Below are 11,520 nucleotides of genomic sequence, written 5' to 3'. Positions count from 1 at the left end.
GATGGCTCTGGATGAACACCAGTTGTGTGAAACGGCTTTGGCCGCTACAATGAATGAGTTAGCCTTGGCTTTTTATCTAAAAGCGGAACAGAAGACGCCGCTCGAATCCTTCCTTTGCAAGAAGGCGTTTTTGCTGTTTTGCCGACCGGATACGGCAAGAGTCTAATCTACCAGTTAGCTCCGCTGGTAGCTGAGCGTATGGGGCTTGTTGTGATTGGTTGTAGTGTTATCCAATTGCGTGCAGCGAGATTTTCAAATGCATGCTTGGTGCCGGCCCTCGAGCTGGACGATCTTCATTAGTCGATGCCAGACCATTAATCTTTCAGATTTAGGTCTGGATTTCCAGGCTAATACACATCTAGACATTATTTTTTTAAAAATTGGTAAAGTTTTAGCATTTTTAGTTAGAATTTTTAATTTTAGCATTTTTAGGTTTTTCTATTTGTACTGAAGCATTCCTCGCATTCAATTCATTCCTAAGGGGGTCGAATTGACCCGTAAGGTTTTTAAATTTCAATTTAAAACAAATTTCAGACTCCATCTTTTATTTTTCAATTTATTATCGAATTGTCACCGAATGGAAAGCACAGGATTGTGGAAAATGAATGACAGCGAAGGATACATCTATGCTGCCTTCAAAAATCAATCAGATGAAGGTTTCTCAAGAGAAAGGACGTGAAACTAACATTGGGGCTTAATGCCGTCCTGCCTTGAAATGTGTCCTCCCAAGGCGTTTTTAAACTTGGGGACGCAGCCTATCTGCAATCACGACACGACTGAAATCAATCACAAATCAGCGCACATTATATGATGAACGAGCATTCAAACAATGTAAGTAAATGAAAGATTTTCAAACCTTAATAGATTTGATATTATAGTTACTAACCCAAACCATTTACAGATTGATGGATAACACTGACTCAGTGATATCATTTCCCTTTTAGTTCGTGTTTGTGGCAGGGCTTTTTGTTGGTTTGACCAATGGAAGAGTGTTAATAAAGTCTCTTTTTTTTGTAATTTACCTGCTGAATGTAGCGTTTAAAAAACATCTAAAATATCTAAAATAAATAAATCGAAACTATCGACAGTTTAAATGCTGTAGTCTGTACAGTTTTGATAACTTCTGCCAGATTTAGCCCTCTCTGCGAAACCCCGCCCCCAAATGATTGACATGCCGAAAGGTTTTGTGATTGGCTGACACAAGTGCTTGTATTGAGAGCGCAGTGCTCAGGTGATCACAAAGTGGTTTCTCAAGTCAGTCAGGTAGTAGTGGTATTAAACAATAAGCTCTCCCAGCAGCAGCAGCACCTGAAGTGTCTGTCGACGAGAAGAGGGAGAATGAGGTGAGCGCGCACAGTGATGATGATGATGATGTCAGTGTCCGACAGTAGGGGGCGCGCGCTTCTCCACTCGTAAAGGGCCACCGCGCTGGTGACGTCACGCACTCACTCGCAGCGCAACAGAGTATCGGAGCGAGCGCGAGACACGGAGAGAGAGAGAGAGAGAGGGAGAGAGAAAGAGAGTGTGTGTGAGAGAGAGAGAGCATGGGGCGCGCGGATCGGCTGGAATAAGAAACAATTCCCAACACTTTTAAAAACTTTCTCAACTCGGCCGACAGATATGGATACCATCATTTTCAGCATGGTAGTCCTGCACACTGCGTTTGGAGGCGCAGGAGCCCAGTACACACCCGGTAAGTGCCTAAACATTCACCTTTAACGATCCCTGGAGCGGAACGACCAAAAGTTTATGCGGTTGTTGCCTTGAATGCGTGCGCACCTTTATGTGTGGCTCGAGCACTCGGTTAGTTCGTTTATGTGTCCAGGTGGCTCTTTGGACGGGACATGTGTGTGTGTAGGGTTGATTTGAGCTGGTTTTGTGCTAGAGAACAGGGAGAACACAGGTATTTCAGTTGCGGAGTGAAAGTGCTTCACCGAGCCCCACTAACCCTGCTCAACTGCCCGCCTGGAATGTCTGTCGTCACTGGGAGCAGATTCTAATGAGAATTCTCTTTCTTTACGACACAACAGAAAACAGAATCGCTCTAATAGAATCTTTCTAATACAATCGTTCTAATAGAATCGTTGTAATGACCCGACAAATGCGTCGGAGTTGTACGGGTTTAAAACTCCCGAGTCGTCTCGTAGGAAAACATTATTTTAAGTCCTGCGTGTTTAGAAGTAGGCTACACAATCTGCAACATCTTAGAAAATCAAAAATCCTCTTAAGATGTTGCGTTCATTAGTATCCGTCAGGATTGGCTTCAAATGATACATTCTCACACGAGGATTTCTCAGAACTATAGGGAAATGTATAGGATCATGTGTTGGTGGATCAAACCTCTGATTTACTTGAGTTTGTTCAAATTTTGAAAGATGTTTCTTTACAGGAGTTTGTTTTCTTTAAAGTATCAGTTTTCTTTACAGTATCAGTTTTCTTTTAAAATATATGTTTAAATGATAATTATTGTAGGTTTTAGCTGGAGCACAAATGTGACCTCAAAGCATCACAGTGTATCAAGGGGAAAATGGCACATTTTGAATAATTTTGGCAGATGTTTAGTTGAAATTATTCGTTTCTTTCACAGATATGAGGATAAAACAGAGCTGTTTCCAACTGAGAGAAATGCATGAGGTTTGATAGTGTTGTTTTATCCCCAAACGTGTCATTTTAAATCATTCCGAATGGACTCACATTATCAAATATTAAATTATCACTTTTTATAAATCTTGCAACATTATTATAACTGTTATTATTAGTATTGTTGGTCACTTTGTAAATAATCACAGATGTTTTTTTTTTAATCGACTGAAATCATAAAAGTTTTGCCTGTACTCAGACAGATGATTTACACACATCTAACGCTTTCTAATCTTGCGATTGCTCACATCTGTAACCCGTATCACAGCTCCGTCTGTGGGGGGATACAGCTGTCTATGTAATTGCTGATTAATTAATCAGTGAGTCTTACCCTCGGATTAATTCTATTAGAATAATCAAAAACAACGGATGACAAATGGCAAATTACGTGAGGCTGGGATTGATTAGTGACTGGTGTAATTATGCCAGCGTGTTATGGAAATGAAGAGGGGGATCAGCGCTCGCTTTGAACGAGCCAGCTAATCCCTGAAATATCGCTCTTTTTCTCTTTCCCTGGACGCAGCTCAAATGGGACATGCGGAGAAAGGTGAGTCGTAAATCCATGCCACTATCATCATCATCATCATCATCATAAACATCTGTCCTGGGCATCTGTGTCTGAACGATTGACCCAATGACCTCGTCCCGATGTGCCGCTCCGTCAGCCAAACGAGCGCGGGTTTGCGCGACCCTGAGCCGCAGTCATGCACTTGATCAGACAAACATATCGACGCACAATTCAGCTTTGTTTACCCCTCACATGCACACTTAACAGGGAACCAATGACTTCCCAGAATCCCCACGCGATCAGCTTTCAGAGTAAGAGTGCTGGACTTGTGTTTGTAATAAGCCACGTCTTGATTCTTACTCAGAGTAAATTTCATTGCGGGCTGTCATAGAAACATGATTATAGAGAAGGACAAAGAGAAAGCTTTCTTCTGCATTTCTTCAGAGCACTCGGAGCCGTTGGCATGCTGACTTTCAAATGGTTTTAAAGGAAAGCCTTGCAAACGGCGCTCAGACACAATGGCAAATTATGCACATTTCTTACACGTTTGCTGCAGACTCCGATTACAGCCACACACTTGCGTGTGTGTGTGTGTGTGTTATGCTTTTACAGCCGAGAGAAAGCAAGGTCTTCAATGTGACTTTAACAAGGCATTTGTGCGTGGAGTCGTGAAAGGCTAACTCGTGATTTGAATATAATGCTTTGCTTCTCGGGTTGTTATTTTGGCCCATGTGCCATCGGTGTGGACATAATGATAGAGATGGGATGTAAAGTGATGTTAAGTGAGTCTGAGGAGGAATAGAAGAATGTGAGCGTGTGTTTTGTCTTCCACACCGAAGGTTTTGGCCCTGGAGAACTGAGATTTGGTGTATCCAGCGGAAATGAGTCTGATGCTCTGAGAGTCTGTCGGTGGAGAACAGCACTTGACTGGCTGTCAACAATATTTGGGGCTTGCTTTTTTTTTGGACATTCTTTGTAAGGTCAAAAAGAAAGAAAACTTGCAGAGACATCTCTTCTCCTCTCTGATGACGAGGGCGGGGCAACCTGTCAATCACACGAGATCCACCAATAGCAAACCACAACCTTCCAATCAATTCCCCACAGACACAATCAAGCCCCGCCCACATTTGTTCTTGTTCCTGAAGCCTTTCACTCGAATATACGACACAATAAAGAAGAAAAGATCAGCACAACTTCCAATTCATGTTAACTTTAAAATATGTGGAACAATGGGAATGCGCACCAATGAATCATATTTCCAGTAAGAGTAATATCATGTCAAAATTGTGTCAACAAAATTGGGCAATTATAGGTAACACTTTATTTTAGTGTCATTGTTACATGTACTTACCATAGTAATAACAGTAAATTATGCATAATTACATGCAATTAACCCTAAACCAAACACTCATCTTAACCCTAACCCTATAGTACGTACATGTAGTTAAATATTATTACTCAATGAATGTATAATAACACAGTAACACAGACACCTTAACATAAAGGGTTACACTTTATTTTAAGGTGTCATTGTTACAGTGTAATTAATATATTTAAGTACTGAGTAATATTAAGCAACTGCATGTACTTACTATATGGTTAGGGTAGGATTATGATTTGGTTGAGGGTTAGTTGCATGTTATTACTATGGTAAGTACATGTAACATATGCAACAAGGACACTGTAAAATAAAGTGTTACCAAATGAAGCGTAACCCTTTATTTTAAGGTGCCTTTGTAACGGTGTAATTATACATTTAAGTACTGAGTAATATTAACATACACGTACTATAGGGTTAGGACTAGGGTTTGGTTTATGGTTAGTTCTAATTATGCATAATTTATAGTTATTACTACATGTGAAACACGCGTAACAATGACACTGTAAAATAAAGTGTTCCAGAGAAAGTTGAGGTAATTTTGCTGTGATGAATCACGCAGAAGACCAGAGAGATTCGCTGTTCCTCGTCTGCAGGATCTGATCTGCCGGGTCACGAGGGCCTCGCGTCTGTGTTAAATCACAGCTTCGGCCGCGAGTTGCTTATCACAGCAGCTGCAAGAGAAAGAGAGAGAGAGAGCCGTGCTTATTTTGCAGACTCGCTACAAAATCTATTTACAGCAGACAGGTATTGTCTTCGGACAGCGCTTTTTCTCCTCGCTGAAGTTTCTCAGATTATGCGCACAGAATCAATACCTGACAAGTGCGTGGAGCGCTTTAGTGTTTCATCTGATGCAGCTGTATGGATTTTTAATCCAGTCCTGCGTAACGTCGTCTCGGCTGATGCTGAGGTTTTGTCAGCGCGCTTATGGAGTCGATGCTCAGTGAATCTGAATGAATGAAGTTATTCTCATTAGAAACAGTGCTGACCTGTCAGCAGGGCATGTGTTGAGGACATGTCTTCACCTCAAGTGTCCTTAAGGTCATTTCACATGACGCGTGTCGACACTCACTCCCTCAAGCACTGGAATCCAGCATTCAAGTTATAAATGACTTCTTCATTTCAAGATTATTGGCCAATTTGAATGATGTATCATTGCTTGAAAACTGTATCTAGATATGACACAACATCAAAAGGAAAAGCACATTGTGACATTCATTGAATATTCATCATATTATACACACTAGATATTACATGCAAATTAATAAACAGTCACATTTCCATTCTGTGATTCTGTATGCAACACTTTTCGGTTACACTTTATTTTAAGGTGTCTTTGTTACAGTGTAATTATATATTTAGCTACTGAAGTAATAGTAAATGTACTTTCCATATAGGGTTAGTTGCGTGTGATCATGCATAGTGGTGTATGATATATATCGTCTACGATAATATAGTGATTGTTGTTTTAACGATGTGCGATCTGACATTATCGAGTATTATTATTATTTTTATTTATTGATTAAATGTTAGAATTTGACACAAAATATGATGCATACATTTAATAGTTAAAAAAAATGCCTTTATAAAGTAAAAACTGCCCGTAAGAGGTAAAAATCTATTTAAACTTAATGGAAAAGATGATTTCTGTCACTGCTGTGAACTGAATATGAAGGAATATGAATATGAACAAAATATGAAGAGTATCGAAAACAGTCCACATTAGTCCACAAACACACTCAGCAAAATATCGTCTAGTTATCATTATCGAGAAAATCCCAGAAAATATTGAGAAATCATTTTTTGTGCTGAGCAAATATTTATCACGATTAATCGCATCCAAAATAAAAGTTTGTGTTTACATAATATATATGTGTGTATAATTATTTTGTATAATACACACATGTATGTATATATTTAAGAAATATTTGCATACACTGTATATATATATTTATATATATTTTATATTGTATATAAATATAAATATTTTATATATACCTAACACATTTTTGAAAAAAATATATACATGCATGTGTGTGTTTCTTTATATATACAAAATAATTATACACAGTGCACACACATATATTATGTAAAAATTAAATATTTTGGATGCGATTGTTGCCCAGCACTAATAATTTTTTGTCAATATCACACACCTCTAATCATGCATAATTTAAGATATTACTATAGTAGCCACATATTACGTGCAACAAGGACACTGTAGATTGAAGTGTTTCCCATGGAGGTCAAAGTGCTTCATGATGTGTGTGTTTGCGTTAAAGCTCGGATCACGTGACACACAGGAGGACGAGCGCGGCTGTTTTGAAGGGATCTGCGTGCTGTGATTAGTGTGATTTGGTGAGGCTGGAGGTCAGTGAACATCTGCTGACACGTTCCCTCAGAGAAGCGCAGGGCTTTCCACAGAGACGCTGGTGCCCGCGGAGGACGAGCACTTTGTGGATTACCACAGTAATGGGCAGCAGGGCCTGTAAGCTCCTTTAGAGAGGCTGGAATCACAGCCAAAGGAGGGAAAGTCGGATTGAGGATTTGGTCATTCGATTGTTTTTGTTTTATGTTGTCTCTGCCCTCGGGCTTCGAAGAGCGGCGTGTTGTGATTTGTGACTGTCCTGATATCCATAAAGATTATGATGATGGTGCTGGTGATTATCGAATTAAGCCCACAGCGCCGATCATAAGCTCTCTTTAAAGGAAAACATCCTTTCAGCGTCGTGTCGTCACCCGGAGGAGAATCGTGTTGCTCTTTCAGATCAGCTTCACTGGTCCCAGGTGTTTCCTAGCGGACACAAATCCCAATCATTGACTTTAAAACCGAATTTGATGACAAGCGTTCAATCGCAGATTCTTATGTGAAGTCTGAGGACAGTTTTTGTGATCTCAAACTGAAGACACAAAGAAAACGCAAGCCTACTGGGTGTTTCGCTCGGGAGAATACTTTGAGAAGTGGGAGACATTTCCGTTTAATCTCATCGCTTTAAAGTGGAAACTAGATTAGAAAGAGATCTCATTTGGGATGTTCTCTTTATGTCTGTAAAATCTGAGCACAGTATGAGACGTTGTTGAGGTTTGAAGCTTTAAAGTTGACATGAGAGTCTTTTGTTCGGGAGGAACATCCGAGAAGCATTGAATCTCATTTGCGTTTTGTCTTTCCTCGGGCGACTCTCACAGCGTTTCCTCCCGTGAACGCTCTCGGCTCTCGGCTCAACCTTGCCGTTGTTAAAATCACTCCGCAGCCTTAATTTTGCACAAAATGGTTGTCATGTCCTCTGACTCCCCGGCGTCAGGACGGCAGATAGGTGCGTTAATCGTGACGGACAGCTCACATGCTGAGACAGGAGCGCGGATGACAGATCTGAGATGAGGGCGAGCGAGTGCGAATGAGACTGGAAACGAGAAGGAGAGAGAGAGAGACCGTATGCCTCGCCGTGATTCATCTGTCTGGAGTCAGGCTGTCTTATGTGTCAACACCATGACGTTTTGGAGATATCAAGTTTGAACACGTCCAGGAGTGTGTGTGTGTGATTTACCTGTCTTTCATTCTTCGCTCCTCTGAGACGCACACATGTGAAATCCTCTCAGACTTCGGCTGAATTAAGGAGTCGTGTCTGCGCGTCACGGCTCAAACTGGCCTACTTCTGATGTCTGACTCGCACTTGTAAAAGCTAATATAACATCTGTAATGACACTATATTGAAAAACATCAGAAGCAGGTTCTTCCTCAACTATTGCAGTGCTCTTTCATCACTGTAACCTTGCTGGAATAATAATAATAGTAGTTATTATTCATTAACAAAAACCCATTAGTTTTTTTAGTCATTTTAGTCATTTATCTAGACGTTTTTGTTTTGAATTTTTTGGTGTACGTGTGTGCATTGATGTTGTATTTTGTTTAATATAATTGAAAAATAAAGATTAAAATAACAAATAATAAAAATGTTGATGCATGTTGATGGAGTGGGCACTAATAAGCAGTGAAAATATTAATTTTACATTATGACAAAACACTTAAGGCTTACATTTTTAAGAATTACATTCAGTTTGACATTAGAACAGATATATATGCAAAATGCATTTTCATTTTGAAATGAACAACATGATCTGAGTTCACCTCAGTGTAAGTATGAGTTGCATTTTTTTAATCAATTAATAGATAGAGGCACAAATGAGTGTCATGTCTTTGAGCATTAGGATAGCTGTAATAATAATGTCAGTTTAACGTTTCTGAGACCACGAAGCCCTCTTTGTAAGGTTTGAGTGAAGGTCTTTGTGTGGTTGAGTTGCTGTAAACTGAAGTGCCCAGCCCTATCCTTCATTGCATCTGTTCCTAAGTGTTTTCAGCCTACTTTACTGCATAAGGTCAAATGTTTTGGGGAACAGCTGTGCTAGCCTGAGGGAGAGCCGGCGGGAAGCGTCGGCACAGGTGGGCCTCAGGGGGCGGGGCTCGGCGCTGTCAATCATCTCTGCCTCTGTAGGGGGTGGATCTTATATACAGGATATTTATATAGTCACTATTGGGTGGAAACCGTGTGTGTGTGTGGGGGGGGGGGATTTTTTTAAATAATTAACGCTGTGTTGTCAAAGTTGATATTGTGGCTTTAGCCAGACACAACATTTTATTATTAACTTGTTACAAAAATCAAGCTGAAATGGAGTCACGAGTTGTTTGACCTGTGAACGTCGAATGTGTGTTTTGTCCTTCATCATTCAGAACGGCTTCATCTGACACAGAGCATCGCATTACGCTTTCATCAACTTACAGGTTATGAAGTTTAGTGTGTTTATGTGGCCGCTCAGTGTCTCTGTTCTCATGTTATTAAAGATGAAGTGCTTCACACGGGCTGTTTAAGACTGTGGCTCAACGACAAATGCCAGATGAAGACACTTTTCTCCGCTCCTCGAATACATATTCATTAGCCTTTATATAAACAGTGTTTGTAGAGTAAAGAAAACGCTGTACTTAATCAAACACAAGTGCTTTATTTACTCTCCAACTGCAAATAAGCAGAGATGCTCCAAACTGAGAGCAAAACTTCATTGATGATAGAGGTGGGCGGAGCTATGAGCTTTGACTGACAGTTTGAGGAGCAAATAGAGTTACATGCTTTAGTCACAAGCTCTTTTTAACACTTTTTTTAATGGTTAAGTATAGGGTTGGGAATCGAAAATCGATCCAATGATGAACATGAAAACAAACTAAAAGTCCAGTGGTCAGGATTCGGATACTTGTTATAAAATTAAAATTAAACTCTGTTTTCAGTGCTGCACACACACACACACGTGTAACAGAATATTGGATCCGCGAAACTCTTAAAGTGACAGCAGCCTAATATTCCTGCAGCCGTCTCTATAACACTAATATTCCTGATGCCGTCTCTATAACACTAATATTCCTGATGCCGTCTCTATAACACTAATATTCCTGCAGCCGTCTCTATAATAACACTAATCAAACAACAACTCGTTCTTGACTGAATAACTTTAACTATATTTGTAATGTATATTTTTTTATAAAGTGCAGTGTAATTTTACATTTGATTATATTTTCTGAACAAATACCTGAAAATCTTACACTGTTTATTTCAATCTATCTTTGTTTAGTTTGATTTATTTGCTCTAATTGCTAATACATTTTTTATTTGTTATTTTTAATTACTGAGTGTTGTCTTTAATAATGCTTTAATAATGCTATGCTATATAAGTGCTATAATATAAACAATTAATATTAGTTAGGCTAGTTGTTTTTCTATGGTATTTCCAAACCACAGGCAAACGCTCCTTGTGTAAGTGTTTTAGCCTGTTGATTTGTGTTCATGATATTCAGCTACAATTTTAAAAGTTTTGCAATAAGACTAAATGTGATTGATATCTAATTTTTTCTTTTACCTTATTGGAATCGAAATTAGGAATTGATGAGCAGAATAGAAATAATAATGTTAAAATCCAAATGACACTCAACCCTAGATAAGTATTTGCAAAACCCATAGACAGACGTAAAGCGTTGACCAATAGTAATGGTTGAAATGACATAAATATGGACATACGAAGTTTCATCACAACACGACAGATATGTAGTCCAAGATGCTGGTGTCGTTAATGGCCCCTACATGTCCGTGTCATTGATGGGCCCACACGAGTTTCCCGGCGTTCAGGACCGCGCAGAGGGTTTTCTCATTACGCCGGTGTTAATTGATGCTAATAAGAGTCATGGGAGAGCCCTTGATCTCAGTGTGTTTGTCCTGCCTCTGGAGACGGCGTGTCTGAACCCCTCCAGACCCCGTCCTCACACCTTCACGCTGGAATTTACAGCCTGTGTTTGAACAAAAGACTGGAGTCTATCTTCCCGACCCCCACTGACGAGACTCGCCCGGCTCTACTGTCGACGTGAGTTACGGTCCAGCTCAACACACACGAGAAAAGGCCTTTTACATCGACTTCTCCAGCTGAATAGGCCTTCAATAGACTCATCACCGCTTTTTTAAGTCTTAAAGTTGAGTGTGTGTGTGTGTTTCGTCCTCAGATCATGTGTGTTTTTGAGGAGACACCACACAGAACCCCCCCCCCCACACACACACACACACACACGCTGAAGGGGAGAAACTCTCCATGTGAAGACACTGAGGCTCTTCTATGGCATTGCTGAGAAAACCTCCTTGTTTTGAGGTTACGTTAGTTATATTGCACATGCGCTCATGTCAGTGAATCCGATGAGTGTGTTTCTTTTCAAACAGAAAACAGGTCACAGTTGAAAAGAAGAGCTCAATTGATCTGACGTGCTTTCTTTGACTCCTGTAGAGTGTGTGTCCGCTGAAGTTTGTGTTACGCTCAGATGTGCTTACGTGATTTGTTTGTTCATGTGATTCACGCAGTCCGTCTCTCATCGTCGTGATACGCTCTTGCTGACGGCCAAATACAACAGGAGAGACTGAAAGAAATGACGTGAGAGCAGCAACACGAGCCTGTAAAAAGCTGAGCCTTG

General features: G+C 40.1%; 1 protein-coding gene across 4 annotated transcripts in view; it reads left to right on the top strand.

Annotated features, from left to right (window-relative positions):
- The first annotated feature begins 1,447 nt into the window (after positions 1-1,447).
- Positions 1,448-11,520, top strand: part of ptprk (protein tyrosine phosphatase receptor type K) — a 188,593-nt gene continuing 178,520 nt past the window's right edge. For 2 of the 4 annotated variants that reach the window (XM_081379510.1, XM_081379508.1), the window contains exon 1: positions 1,458-1,693. In XM_081379510.1, the coding sequence (XP_081235636.1) occupies positions 1,621-1,693 (73 nt within the window). In that variant the 5' untranslated portion in view covers positions 1,458-1,620. Of the gene's footprint in view, positions 1,694-11,520 lie in introns of all 4 variants that reach the window. The other 2 variants (XM_081379511.1, XM_081379509.1) reach the window with 2 other exon arrangements.

This window comes from Scardinius erythrophthalmus (assembly GCF_964197995.2).
Source record: "Scardinius erythrophthalmus genome assembly, chromosome: 11".
Lineage (NCBI taxonomy): Eukaryota > Metazoa > Chordata > Actinopteri > Cypriniformes > Leuciscidae > Scardinius > Scardinius erythrophthalmus.
The sequence above is the reverse complement of the archived record's forward strand: the minus strand, read 5'-3'. Positions and strand labels throughout refer to the sequence as shown.